Raw genomic sequence first — 15,188 nt, 5'->3', positions numbered from 1 at the left:
CGGACTCAAATTATACTGTACCCGCTCTACAACGGCTCCGCTCCGGTGCGGAGACCTGAGGGGGGACAAACAAGCATGCGCGGGATTTTCAAGATCTTGCGATACAGTCCGAGCAATAAACGCGGAAGATAGATCCAAACACCCGTTGTGTGGGAGAAGCATCGAAATGAAATGTTTTATCTGCCCATCATTTGTGTTGAGAGATCAGCAGTGTTTGGATCAACAAAGTGTGACTACTTTGATAGTGGAAACTGTATTTATGGCTTACTTTTGTGCATTTAAACTTCAGCCGCCATTGATAGTTGTTAAAAGTTGTTAAACCTGTGCATATGAAACAAAAAACGCCTTTTGTTTATCAATTTATTGTGAAAAACGGAAGTTGTGCTTGCTCCTTTTCCTGTTGGGCGATTGTGATTCCTGTCCATTGACTGCAGAGGTGCTCCGGCGTCCGGCAAAAATAGGATCGATTCTATTTTTGCCGGACGCCGGAGCAGAGAGTGGCGCACTGCGCCGCACTGCCGGAGCACGGCCGCAGTAGTGGAATTGCTCTGACTGACTACAACGGGACCGATTTCAGGGGCGATGGTGGCGCAGGAGATGGGCAAGGCACTTAACCCACATTGCCTGCTGGTGGTGGTCGGAGGGACCGGTGGCGCCAGTGCTCGGCAGCCTCGCCTCTGTCAGAGCGCCCCAGGGCAGCTGTGGCTACATTGTACCCACCAGTGTGTGAATGTGTGTGTGAATGGGTGAATGACTGATTGTGTTGTAAAGCGCCTTGGGGGACTCTAGAAGTCGCTATATCAAATACAGGCCATTTACCATTTTGCTCCGGAGTTCGTGCCGGAGCGGAGCGGAGGTTGTGGAATTTGCGGGTTAGGCAGATGTTCGAACTGCAGGCCAGTTTCAAATTCCCCTTTTTGTTTTCTTCTGCTAAATGTGAGAGGACAAACTTTGTGAAAATAGTTATGTTCTCCTTCGTGTAAATCCAAACAAAGTTAATCTGAGGATATAAAATGTGGATTTCCCCTACATACACTTCCTGTTTTTCTTCCCAATAGGCTTCAAAGCCGACAAAATGTCTTTCAGGTTGAATTTGTTTGACTTGAGAGCCAATTTTCACCCGAGTTTGGAGAATGCCGAGGCAATAAGCTGAGGTAAAATACCACAAGGCTGGCAATATTAGTTGGATAATGAGCTTGCGAGTCATGAGAGGGTCAAACAGGGTCAATAGCTGGGAATGGTAACTCTGTTCAAAGTACATCTGAAAGCAGTGTGAGAACTGGCGTGGTCAGTTGCATTCATGTATGTTAGAGAAGCTCCACAGGCATGGCAACGGAAAAAAAAACGACCCACAGAGCATCGCTTCACACAGATGTGCCACCTCTGTGTCACGAAGGCAGCAGGCTGTCTGACTGTGTAGCCGAATGTCTGAACGCTCTCGGCAGGCGGACAGGGCACTTCCAGCGCTTTATGTCAGGACCCATCCTGCAAGTGAGTGACACGCAATGCATGAGTGGCCTATTAGGCTGCCCTAACCTCGGCCATTCAGTAGTACAACAGTGACTAGCCCTTCCTTCCTTTTCTCAGACACATCTGCTGGATTTTGCTGAAGACTCCCACGACTGACGTGTGACTGGCAAACAAAGAGGGCGTCTCGTTTTTAGGCAATGTGGTTTAGCAAAGGTGAGCGGTTTTCTTTTTGGTGCTAATTGAGGGCAAAGGTGGAAGGAAGAGGCAGATAAGCACGCCGTACTCCCGGCTAGCATGAGGAGGTGCTGTTAGCATACATGAATCATTCAGGACACAAGTGAAGCACTTTATACTCATCAGAAAAAATATAACTGAAGCAGTTTGGTCACAACGTTGCTACTATGATTGCGACGAGAAGTACAATCTGCTCTCGGCAGTTAAGGGAAAAAAGTGACAGCCTCATGAAATTATTCATCTGTGGAGGTTTGTGTCTTTTGGGGGAAGCAGTAGGAAAGCTGGCAGTGGGAAGGAGCTGAAAGCCAGTGTGAAATGTCATTGAAGATCTGGACTTCCTCCCTTATTGTGACAACTCAATAATAAACTAAGAGTTTAGCATTAAAGCTTGTTGTCTCAGCAACATTTTTTTCTCATTTTCACTGTTTTACGCACTAAATGTACAACTCTGTCACAAAAATATGGCTGTTAATGTCTGAGTGGCACTAATGGACTCAAACAACCAAATGCCGTTTCATGGACATGTCTCATTAAGTTAGGAGGTACATTTACTTTTAAATTAATTTAAAAAATTTTAAACAGACACATATTTAGCACTGTCGCCTTGCAGCAAGAAGGTCGCTGGTTCAAATCTCAGCTGCTGCATATGTGTGCAGAGTCTGCATGTTCTCCTCTTGCCTGCGTGGGTTTCCTCCCACACTCCATTAAGCATGCTTGTACAGTTTAACTGAAGACTCAAAGTTAGGTGTGTGAGTGTGTGACTGGTTGTGTGTCACTGTGTCTCAGTGATGGACTGAGGATGTGTCCAGGAAGTCCCTCACCTCTGTGTGTAACCTATATTTCAAGGCATTACTGATGTGTTGCATGTTCCAGATGTGCTATTTGTTGAAAAAAGGCAGCTTTTTAATCTAGTTTGTTTTATTGATAAACATAAGTGACAATGTTTCACCATGTACTGGACCTCAAGTTTGATCTTTAAATGTCTAAAAGAGAATAACAGTAGAACAGGGGAGTAATAATTTATATTTAAATAGAGGGATGTGTATTTTTGAAATTCTGGTGATACGATACATATCACGATACAGGGGAGATGATACGATATATCACGATGTATTGCGATACATTCAGTCAGACGTTACAAGCAATTTTTTTACTGAATTTATTGTGAGAATGTTCAATAAACAGTCCAAACTGATACGTAACATTTTTAACATGAGGTATCTGAACCATGATGGAGGGATTTACATTTCAGTGGTGGAAACAAAACCCGCTGCACACTGCTGCCAACTAGCGGGTGGCAATTGAATTGCGCAAAACGAAAAGAAAATACACAAATGTTTGCATGTAAATTCTTTCAGGAATTAGATACACGGCTTTTGAATATCGATGTAATAATCGCAGGAAAAAATCGTGATATATTGCCATATCGATATTTCCGATACACGGCTTTTGAATATCGATATAATATTGCTGAGAAAAATATCACAATATATTGCCATATCGATATTTTCTTACATCCCTATTTAAATAAAAAATAACACAATTCTTGAATAGGAGACCTTTTTCTGATCAAGTTCACTGAAAAACAATTTAATACTTGTTTTTTGGCATATGATTGGTCACTATGAGTGTAACTGTGGGCTAAAGGTGAAAATAGTCTTGTACCCCTATTTCCTGTAGGCCGCCTATAGGAAATAAACGAGGAAACGTTTGGATTAGAAAAGCCACACAGGTCTACCTCACACTGAAAATCCGCATTCACGGACCCGTCCATCTTGGCTCATGACGGGGAAGGCTGTTGTTGATTTAGCGTGCAGGAAACAGCAAAGTGCGTCTCAGCTAGTAGAAGCTAACTGTTAGAATCAGCAGCTTCACCACACATCAGAACTCCTTCCAGCTTGTGTTATTTGTGGAGATAAAACAACGCTGCAGAGCGAACGGAGGCAGTAGAAGAGTTGCATTATTGTCAGCCAATCAGAGGCGAGATGTCGGAATATCATGAATAATAATAACTCCAAAGCCTGCCGTTTTCTGTCCTCCGCTCCTCTGGCTAATTTCCACTTCCTAAAGGAGCTTGTTTCCCCACAGAGATCGACTCACAAAGCATTCATCTAAACTAGAAACTACTAGCCTGGCAAGCCAGACTAAATAAATGTATTATTTAACTTTGCAAAGCAAGAATTTGGTCTAGTTCACCAGGCTAAGAAACTACGGCAAGTGTGCCAAAATAACAAGTGATCTGGTCTTTAATAGCAAGCAGTCGTTAAGTAACATTTAGTTTTTGTTCACGACTAATGTTTCAAGTGCGTAAACTGTCCGAAAATGAAGTTGCAAGATCCTCGTGCAACACAAAGAGACAGTAAAGGAGATCAGTGTGGCGCAAATCAGAATAGAAGAATGAATGTTGCATTGAGTACCACACGTTGGAGGGAAAACTCAATAAAACACGAGGTTTGGATCTTAGAAAGTAATTCAGATTTCTGAGAAAGTGCCTTTGTTTTGGTCTTTCAACCGTCACTTCCACAGGTCATGCGTAACGTGCAAAATCTCAGCTTTTGTATTGAAGATTAGACAAAACTAAATTACATTTAGGCTCCTCAGCTAAATAATTAGAATACTTATTTACAAGTATTTTCTCCAAACAGAACAACAAAGCACACGAGATGACCTTGGTTTCTTTTTTCCCTCTTATTTGTTGAAAGGCTTGAAAATGCAAGCTCCTAAATGAAGATGCTGAAGTAGTTTCACCAAACACCCAGTGAAGAAAAACGCAACTGACTTCCATGACAACCACTTCTAAGGTTGTCATAAACGAGGTTAAATATTGGAGTTAAAAAGCCTGCTATGTTAAGAAAATATCAATTTTTAAGTCAAGACAAACTTAGTTGCTGCCTGAAAGCTCTCGATTCCCAACAGCTCCGTTGGTCGAATGAATCGTTGCTCCAGGAGCAGCTAGGATTAGGCGGCAGGAACAACACCAACACAACACCATCATGCCATCCACCCTCCCACACAGCGTTTAAGAGGAAGATGGCAGAGTGCAGAGTGGAGTGTTCATCTGCCTTCCAGATTTCTTTTTTCTCTTGCTGCTGAAGAAACCACATGTTCCTGACTAAAAGACCTCCCTCAAAGAGGAGTAAAGGATGCTGAAGGGCTCGGAGCTGACCTGGCTTTCAGCTTTGGTTTGCAATGTTTTGGTTCGAGGAGCTGAATTTCTAATATGACACGCTGGGACTCTGGAAGTCATGTCTGCTGAACATCTTTAGGATCACTGCATGTTTAATAATGAGTGTTGCAAGTTTGGTCTCCTGTTTCTGTTTCATAAAAAAAGAAATGTTTCCAACTGTGTTGATTGAACACAACACTCAAAGAGTATTAGCTGTGCTATTTTTCTGGATTTTGGTTTAGGTTTCTATTCAACACACAAATCTACGATTCCAAAAACAAATTTCAAGGCTAGAAAGTAGCATTTCAAATTTGGCTTGTTGAGGGAGGATGCAGGTGAAAGTGGAAAATTATGGTGCAAAAGTTCATTTATGACAGTAACTCAACTTAAACTGTTTTAATCTATGAGACAGACTCTGTTTCAAGCCTTATTTGTTATAGTTTGGACGATCGTGGCTTACAGCTGATGAAAACACCAAAGTCAAAATCTCAGACAATTAGAATGTTGTGAAAAGGTTCAATATTCTGGACTCGCGTCACACTCTGGTCAGAAAATGAATTCAGGACACCTTTAAATGAAGCCTTTAGATCACATGTGTCAGATACAAGGCCCGTGGGCCAGATGCGGCCCGCGGCGCATTTTATGTAGCCCGCGAGATAAATATCAAAAATATATTAAAACTGGCCCGCTGGCCGATTTTACCGCAAAGACTTCAACTCCCATGATGCTTTGCGGCGTCAGCGCGGAGCCGACGCGCCCCCTCCTTTGTGTTTTTTCCAGCGTCTGCTGCCGGTGTCTGCAGCTCCGCTGTCTCGGACAAACTAAACACTCCTCTCACTCAGCGCCGAGTTCACTCAGCTATTTTCTGACGTTGAAGCCCAGAAACTGAGATTCTAGCCGCTCAGTAATGTGTTCACGACTGAAAGAGAAAGTTTTCCAACTAACTTCCAGACAGAGCTGATATAACTCCAGCGAGCAGCGACACGCTCAAACCAGCACGACTCAGCTCCACCCTCTGGTGCAGCTCCGCCTTTGTGGTTCTGCAGCGAGCACCACTCGCGACTCTGTGGCTGCTGTCGTCGTGTTTCCTCCCCGACACACAACAACATGGTCAAGCTGCTCAGACATGTCCATCAGCACAAACCTATGTGAGCACCTGTTGTCATCTAATGTTGTCATTATTATGATGAAGATGAACAAAACAACAGGAGTCTCCTCCTCAGCTCAGATCAACCCCATGATGCAGGTATCTGGCTGGAACAGGTGAGCATCACAGTAAACCAGTGGAGCAAACTGAGCTTTAAATATGTTGGTTTTATGCTCCTTTTCTGCTCCAAAACATGAAAGTTAACAGGTGAGATGTTGCATTTTCATTTAAGATAAAATTACATTTTCATTTAGTTGTTGGCACGTGAGTAAATATTTAACCTGCAGTAAACAGGAAGTGGAAAGCCTGCAGATAGATGAATAGAATAGAAAATCCCTTTATTGTTCCTCAGTGGGGAAAGCTAGATGTCACAGCAGCGATGACACGTATTACAGGAGAAAAAAAGGAGAATAAAAAATAAGAAAAATGAATAAACAAGAAAACATAAATCCTGAATAGATTTTAAAAATGCTGATTATAACACAAGTAGTGAATACCACTGATGTGTTTTATTTAAAACTGACTTGCTCGTGTGTAATTTGGTTATTCCACATTCAGTGTTAATGCAGAAATAAGTTATTTTTCCAAATTTAAAGGTTCAAAATTGCATATATGTTGATAAAGAAAATGTGCAAATTTGCCGTCACTTTTTCAAAAATATTAAGTTTGGCCCTCGACTCCGTCCCAGAGTTTCATTTCGGCCCCGTGTGAGTTCGACAGCCCTGCTTTAGATGGTCTCTCAGTCTAAAATGAATTACTGACATAAATTAACTTTTGCACCATAATTTTTCCAGTCCCACCTGTATTTTTTTGGACGTCTGTATTATTTAACCAAAAGCATTCGGCTTCAATAAACTGAGCCTTAGAGACAGGTTTGGATACGCTGCTTCTCCGTGTTGAGGGAACCCAGCCAAGGTAGTTCAACATGGGGGTCAGAGTGTCCCCCCAACACCTGCTCAGGGAGCTGTTTCCACCATATCCTGCTGGGAGGAGACACCATGGGCTAACTGAGCAATACCATGGGAGCAAATGGAATCAGAACCCAGGTGTGGTGTGTATGATCACAGGAAACATTTTGCTAATTATATATTTTCAGTGATAGCTAATAGTTTCCGTCTATGGGACAGCAGTAGCTCAGGAGGAAGAGCAGGCTGTCCAGTAAGTGGAAGGTTGCAGGTTTGAGCCCGGCTCCGACCAGAGAATGCCGCTGTTATGTCTTTGGGCAAGACACTTTACCTGCTGCTGGTAGTCGTAGGGCCCGGTGGCGCCGGTGTTCGGCAGGCCTCACCTCTGTCCCAGGGCAGCTGTGGCTACATCGTAGCTCAGCCCCACCAACGGGTGAATGGCTGATTATGTTGTGAAGCGCCTTGGGGGGTTGCAGAGCCCTAAGAAGGCGCTACACAAATACAGGCCATTTACCATCCCGAAATGTTTCAGGCTCCTTTAAAAAATCCTTGGTCCTTAAAACATGCTAATACCACCACTCAAAGTTTCCGTGACCTGCCGGAAGAACTAGAAGATCTGTTTGGACGTCCTGGTCTGTTGTTTAGAGTTTTTATGTGCAGCTCTGAGCTCCTGCACCTTTTTGATGGACAGTTGTGTGATGATTGGAGTCCTGCACAAGTGTGAGGTGCCAGTCCTCTGACTTTTGTCTCCCCCCCCCTCCCCCGCCTCACACACACACACACACACACACACGCACGCACACACACACACACACACACACACACACACACACACACACACACACACACACACACACACACACACACACACAGTGACACCCATCCCCTGCATGACCGTTTGATTAATTTCAGACGAGCTGCGTCACCCTGACGGCGTTAAATCATTGAGAAAAGACAGGAAACGTACTCCTCCATCGCCCCCACCCCCCCTCCCACCCCCCCAATCCGCTCCTCGCCCCTGACTCTCATCCCTCCTGCCTTCTCCGGTGCGTCTGTTCGCTGCGAGGAGCGGCGGCGTGTGTATGTCAGGGAAGTCGGAGCGGGGGAGAAGCCGCACTGTTCTGCGCAGCTGGTTTCCGCTGGACATCACCGAATAACGGCGCTCGGCAAACCGGGCGGTGGTGGAGGGGGAGAGACTGGACCCGGACCAGGACCAGGACCAGGAGAAGCACCGAGGCTTCTGCTCTCCGGAAACATGTCGGAGTTTTTTCTACTCGCCTTCCTGGCCCTTTTCTCGGGATTATTTCCGTGCGCCGAGCCCTCGAATGTGTCGGACGAGGAGATAGGTAAGAAGGAGCCGCGGGGGGATGCGCAGTCCGGGGAAACTTAGCACCGCGGGCCGCTTTTACTGTTGTTACAGGCGCCAAATGCCGTGCACTTGCTGGTTCTGGGTGTTTACATGAATGCACCTTTTTTTCTGAACGATAGAGTTAATTACAGGAAATGAAAAAGCTCATCACTCACGCTTTCTCTATAGTAGTCTCTCTTTTATTGTTAGTATTATTCATTCAGAACATCGCTGTGCGTCCTACATGCTTGACCAGAATTGTGCCACCTGTGTATTAATGCGCGTTGTGTGCATTTGGCACAGCTTTTGCGTTTGAGCATTTCCAGGAACATTTTTGAGGAGCCAGGACACATTCTGGATCTGTGACTGCAGGTGCGCAGCGACGCTATCCTGTACAATGCAGCAGGTGAAAAAAAAATCCCTGAGATGGATGGAGAGGATTCTGCCTCCCTCCCGAGTTGTAGCCCGTATCTGGGATCGGTGGAACACCGGAGAGGACGGTGCTGCGTCCGGTCAGCTCTACAGCGCGTGGCGTGACCCAATAGTGGAAATCCATAGTTGTTTTATTTTGAAATTGTGTCAGAAATTTACATCATATCTAAAAAATGTGGATATCTTTTGGGTACCAGAAGGATCACTGAGAAACCCCAAATTTGCCTCAGCTTAGACGGTGATAGATTCACTTTTCTTTTGCAAGGTAGAGTCTAATAGCATTTACTTTTTTGAATGCAACATGATGAGGATCAGTCACATTTATAGGCTCTCACTTAAGCTGCTGAAAGTATCACGATGCATGATTTATGACCCATGAAGGACTATCTGCAAACTGCTCAGTTGTAATAGTATTTATGCATCAACCAGCCTTTTACTGGCTCCCAACCCCAAACCCGACCAACGTATGGATGTGGATTTATGTCATGGAATTTATATGAAAAAGTAGCTGCGATCAGGTGATTTTTTTTCTAGATTCATTGATTTCCTGCAGGGCTCTCCCTCCTTTACATTCTCCAGCAGGTCTCTTGAGTGTCAAAGCTGCTCTTCCTGTTGAGAGTCTGTCACAAATGTCACCATGTGCCCCCCTCCATCCACCCTCCTGCAACACAGCTTGTAAAACAGGGACTTAGAGATTGCCTTGCAATTACAGTAGGCAGGACAAACAGTGTGTGCTTCCTTCAATGCATGAAAGGAAGAGATGGCTATACCCCCCCCCCCCCCCAGCTCCCTGTGGGTGCCACTTTCTGCAGCAGGTTGAAGTGAAGCACTTAGTTTTAATGGCCTAATAGCAATCAAAAATAATAAAAAAAAGGTACAACTGTATTGTCAAGTCGTGCTTTTTTTTTAACAATTCCCTCTTTAATGAAGTTGTCTGAACTCACCTGCTCCGTTTGCAACAAGAATAAATGAAAGCCTCTGCAATCGTATGGTAATTATAATAGCACAACTTCTCTCAACACCAAAACTTAACCTGAAATGAATTTGCTGTGTGGTTGCAGCACTTTTACCTTTATTTGATGCCAACTATTGAGTAGCGGTTATCTCAGAATGAATTGAAAGCATTTCCTGAGCTCACTCGTTGAATGGCTATGTCTCTTTTTAAACGCGTCCGCTCTGTGTTTCTCATCTTATCGCCCGTGTCTGTCTAACATTGAGCTGGCCGACCTGGCCGGGGCGGTGTGGTGTGGCGTGGCAGGAAACTGCTGATCTGACATGCAGCTTGAGGAATTAGGAAATGCTGCATGCACTTAAAAAAAAGGACTTTTTATCTCATGCAGTGACCTCAGCGCCAGATTAGCATCATCCAGCACAAACAGCTCAAGGTTGTTTGTAATAATACCTATTTTGCATCGGGTTTGATTCACGTTCGTCCTCAGCCAGGAAAAATAATGATTTCCTTTACAAATATCTCTAAATATTGGAAAATATTACATATTTCTCACTCTGGGGCGTCCTGGGGAAAAAAAGAGAGCGATGTACAAATACCCCCCAAAAAAGATGGTGATATAAGAGAGATTCTTCATCTCTGTTGCTGTGCATGTGACAAGGTGGACTGTTGTAAGTAAGTAAATAAATAAATAAATAGATTTTCCTGAGCCAGTAACTGGTCAAGCTTAAACTCATTTAAAGCGGCAATCCAGAATTTTCCCCATTTCAGTAATTTTGTATGATTTTTTAGAAATCTGTAAAAATGATGGTCTTACCCTATATCAGGGATGTGTATTTTTGAAATTCTGGCGATACGATACATATCACGATACAGGGGAGACAATACGATATATCACGATATATTGCGATACATTCAGTCAGACGTTACAAGCAATTTTTTTTTACTGAATTTATTGTAAGAATGTTCAATAAACAGTCCAAACTGATACGTAACATGTTTAACATGAGGTATCTGAACCATGATGGGAAGGTTTTACATTTCAATGGTGGAAACAAAACCCGTTGCACACTGCTGCCAACTAGCGGGTGGCGATTGAATTGCACAAAATAAAAAGAAAATACACAAAGGTTTGCATGTAAATTCTTTCAAGAATTAGATACATGGCTTTTGAATACCGATGTAATAATCGCAGGAAAAAATATCACGATATATTGCCATATCGATCTTTCCGATACACAGCTTTTGAATATCGATATAATATTGCTGGAAAAAATATCATGATATATTGCCATATCGATATTTTCTTACATCCCTACCCTATATGGTGATATGATGTAGCCAAATTGCCAGTTGTTGTGTGTTAAGCTCATCCCTTGTCCCGGAGAGCCCTGGGCAATGTGAATTAAGCGCCACTCATCATTAGCCAATAGGAGGATCTTTTGTGATGTCAGTGTTTATGTTTCTCACGTTGCATCCCAGTAGTGTGTAGCAAGAAACAACGCATTTAGCCTATTATTCGGTTGTTTTGCACATTTGGAGGAGGATTCCGTGAAGCGGATGGATTATTCTTGCTGTGTGGTTGATAGTTCAGTCCGTGGGAGGCTTGCTAAAAAGTTTTATTGGAATTTTTATCTGTAAACGACCACGAAATACCAAAGAGATGATTGGAAGCGACCCGGACTGTGCGAAGAAAGCCTGAACTCCTGCAGCAACAGACAGTTTGTGAGGCTCGTTTTGTTCGTCACAAGTCCTTGTGACTATTTGTTAATTAGAGAAGACGTTTTAAAAAACATCCATCTTTGTGTATTTTAAATCCACTGAGTCATGTTTTTGCATTTTGATTCCGGTGTCACAACTCCCATTCAATATAATAATAAATAAAGAAATAAATAAGGGCACATATTAATGAAGATGTACCCGGCTTTGCAGTCGCCGTGACGATTTGTCCATTTTTTTTGTGCCATCACCCACAGGTGATGTAAACAACGCTGTGGCTCTGCTCGCCAGAGCTTACCGCTACTATTAGCACAACCACAACTTTATGTTTTCAGACGAGATTGGCTCATTTTTCCTTAACACAAAATAATCGTAGGCCTCCAGACATTTGAAAGTCTTTAATATTTCATGAGTGAAGGCTCCAGGGCTTTCTGTTGAATAGGAATATTCAAAGTCAGCAGATTTTTGAAAAGACACTGGCTAATTGGACCGACGTTTTCTGTCATCTAGAGGCTCATGTGGGCTTTTAATAACTTTAATTTGATCTTCAATAGATTTTAAGCTTCTCTCTAAACCTCCTCTTGTGTTTAGACGCTGAAGTGTTTATATGTCGGGGGGTTTGTCCGTAAACTCTCTTAAAAGCGTATGTCGCGTATAGATAGCAGGTTTGTTTTGCCACCCAGCCACTCGCGCTTGAGAACAAAGATGAAAAAATATGTCAACAAAGATCCTCCTATAGCGTTAGACATCCGCTTATGTACAAATGTCAGTCACAGAGTGTGCATGTGTTTTTGCAGAATTATGTGAAATAATGCAAAGTTGGCAACATTTGTAACTGATGAGGACTGTACATATCAACGCGCACACGCGCATGTATAAACAGCATAATGTGAGAATAATGATTGTAAGACGATGTGTTTTAGCTCTGTTACCTGGTTAGAAGTGTGTGTTCACAAACGCGTTGTTTCCAGCCATAATCACAGAAGTAGGGAGATGGGCACAAAGCACAATACATTATTCCTCCTCTAGATGGTGCCCTCTGCAAAAGTCTGTATTCCTGCTTTAAAGTAACACAAAAACATTTTTTTATGTTTCAGTGATTGTTGAGTTAGAAACTTGACCAGTTTCATATTTCACACCACTTTCAGGACTTATGCTCCCCCTATTGAGTGGGTAGGTGCCCTATGGGGGCACTCTTTTCCCGCTTTACAGCTGTTAGTTTTCATGCTAGCAGTTAGCTTTTTCAGTTTGCCAAATGTCAATAAAAAGCACCAGAAGAAGAAAAATAAGAAGTTTGCATAAGTTTGCGTTTTTGATGGCATCATGGCAGAGCCTGGCAGTAAAAGGAAGAGAGTAATGTCTAGAGGTGAATCAAAGAGCTAAAACCAGAGTGAACACTGGTTTGAGGAGCTTCAGGAATATTTACAACAGTTGTAATTCCACTTTCGACCAGTAGGGCAGAGACGCAGTAAAGTTAAAGTCCCATTAGTTGTCACACACACAGGTGTGTGTGCGAAATTTGTTCTCCGCATTTGACCCATCCCCTGGGGGAGCGGTGAGCTGCAGACACAGCCGCGCTCGGGAACTATTTGGTGGTTTAACCCCCCAATCCAACCCCTTAATGCTGAGTGTCAAGCAGGGAGGCATTGGGTCCCATTTTTTCAAAGTCTTTGGTATGACCCGACCAGGAGTCGAACTCCTGATCTCCCAGTCTCAGGGCGGACACTCTACCACTAGGCCACTGAGAAAGGTCAAACTGCTCAGTGTTACTTTAAAGGTCTTTTTACCAGATCACCTTTGCGCCGTGTTCAACTAGTACCATCTTAAATCAGCACAGCTTATTGTACCACAGCCTTTTCCAAAGCAAGCAGCGCTTTTAGAAGGTCAGTGGGGGTCAACAAAAGAAGCACGCTAATAAAGATGAAGGTGAGAGTTATCTACGGTTCTTTGTAGTTGTGTGTCTCTAACTTGGACGACGGACCTTTTGAGAGCACTAAAAGCTTTCCTCCTCATCCAGCTGGGATGATTCACGGGAAGCATCGATGGTCTAAAATACAAATGATGAATTCAAGACCGAGTGGAAATGACTCTGAAGTGTTGAAGCACACGAAGAAGTTCAGCACGTCGTGATTATGAAAGCTCAACTGAGACAGTGAGGGCAAGTGATCATGGTGCCAGGAGGACATTTGCTAAAGAGACAAACGTGTCCAAGGGAAGACTCTGTTACAGCGCCTGCTTGAGGTTGTCAGTGAAAACTTTCTTACATTAATTTTTCTTACTGGGATTAGGCGGATCTGACGGATGATTTTAGTGGCACCTCATCACTGAAAGAACACTTTGAACCTGCAGCAGGTACAGAAACAAATCACCAAACAAAAATAAAACAAGTTCTTGATCTGCGCAGAGAGCGTTCGCCATTCTAGATCGCTTTGACACAGACTGAATAGGCGGCCGCATGCGTCATGCAAATGCAATGTGTGAACCTGATTTCTTTGTGCAGCCTAATTATATAAATTGTCACAGTTCCCTCTGCAGAAGCAGGAATGAAAACCAAGTGTAGACAGAAACCTGGCAGGCAGGAAGAGTTCAGCGCTTTTATTAAGCCAACGTGAGAAATAAACTGTATTAAAGTCAGGCAGGCAGACAGGTACAGCAGCAAAAACAGGTGTTGGATGGTAAGCGCTGAACAGCACAAACACGTGAAAAGGATGCTTAATTATCTGAGAAAAACCCGAGGCAGGATGGCTGGAATGTGTGCACGAGGGCTGACGAGGGAATAGGAAACAGGTGGGTGTGGCTTTCAGCTGCAGCCAGGAGGCAAATCAGAAAACATGGATGGATGGACTGCGAGTGGAGGGAGAAGATTAAAAGGTCAAAATAACAAGACAGTAAGATGTCACTCATAAGTACTGTGTCAATACCTGCTATGGAAACAATGATGATTTCATTCTAATTGTCATTTATATCACTTTCTCTTTGTTTAGCTCTGGTCAGAATTTTTATAACGACAGACAGTTAGGTAGAAGTTGAGCGGCTCATGGACACAAATGATAGGATTGAAGTTAAGGTCTTATTTTAACTTTTTAGCTCAAGTTTCTACAAATATTTTACTCGTCTGTTTTGGGGAAAGAAAAAGAAACCAAAGAAATCGGATTTGTTAGATAAATCTTAACCCTAATTAGCTCCAGCTGTGGCATGCATTGTCATCGTTAGAAAAGGTCAGTGAGGAAAATGTCAAACCTTTATAAGTAAACAGCTTCATAACCTTTGACCCAAAACTCGCCAGGCATAGCTCCTCTAAACAGCTGTTGAAATAAGTTAAACCCAAAAGGCTCTTAGAAGAAATTAAAGAATAACCAAAGCATTAAGTAGGAGAAACAAACCGTATTTTAGTCAAAAATAGGGTAAAAAAATGCAATCTTGTTCACTGAAATGTTTGAAATGTAAATGCTACAAAGTTTTTAATAGAAAAAAAATCCGGTAAATTTAGTGTAAAAAATGACGATTTGGAATTCAGCTTAATATACAAAACCATGTTCCTTTTGACAGAAAATATAATAAAAATAGTTTTAAAATGAATATCAAAGCAGAAAATTATGATGTAACAAAACACAAATGCATACAGCCTTGGAACTGCTAGAAAAGCCCAGAGTCTGACAAACTGAACGATGCTCCTGGTATCAAAACCCGAGTCCATTATGAGAGTCGGTGTTTATTTCTTTTTTTTTTTTTACACCCAAAACAGTCTACCCATCAAGCTGTCATGGAAACCACCAGAAGTGGGCATAAAAAGCCCTAAAATCCACATCTCTGTTACC

The 15,188-nt window shown here is 42.9% G+C and overlaps 1 protein-coding gene across 5 annotated transcripts in view; it reads left to right on the top strand.

Annotated features, from left to right (window-relative positions):
* Positions 1-7,916: 7,916 nt before the first annotated feature.
* The window catches only part of lrp1bb (low density lipoprotein receptor-related protein 1Bb), a 481,608-nt gene continuing 474,336 nt past the window's right edge, over positions 7,917-15,188 (top strand). For all 5 annotated transcript variants that reach the window (XR_011516175.1, XM_070543934.1, XM_070543933.1 and 2 more), the window contains exon 1: positions 7,917-8,268. Coding sequence is in view for 4 of the 5 variants with exons in the window: in XM_070543934.1 (XP_070400035.1) it covers positions 8,178-8,268 (91 nt within the window). In the remaining variant the exon portion in view is untranslated. The remainder of the gene's footprint in view (positions 8,269-15,188) is intronic.

Source organism: Nothobranchius furzeri, chromosome 14 (assembly GCF_043380555.1).
Source record: "Nothobranchius furzeri strain GRZ-AD chromosome 14, NfurGRZ-RIMD1, whole genome shotgun sequence".
In the NCBI taxonomy this organism is placed as follows: Eukaryota; Metazoa; Chordata; class Actinopteri; order Cyprinodontiformes; family Nothobranchiidae; genus Nothobranchius; species Nothobranchius furzeri.
The sequence above is the reverse complement of the archived record's forward strand: the minus strand, read 5'-3'. Positions and strand labels throughout refer to the sequence as shown.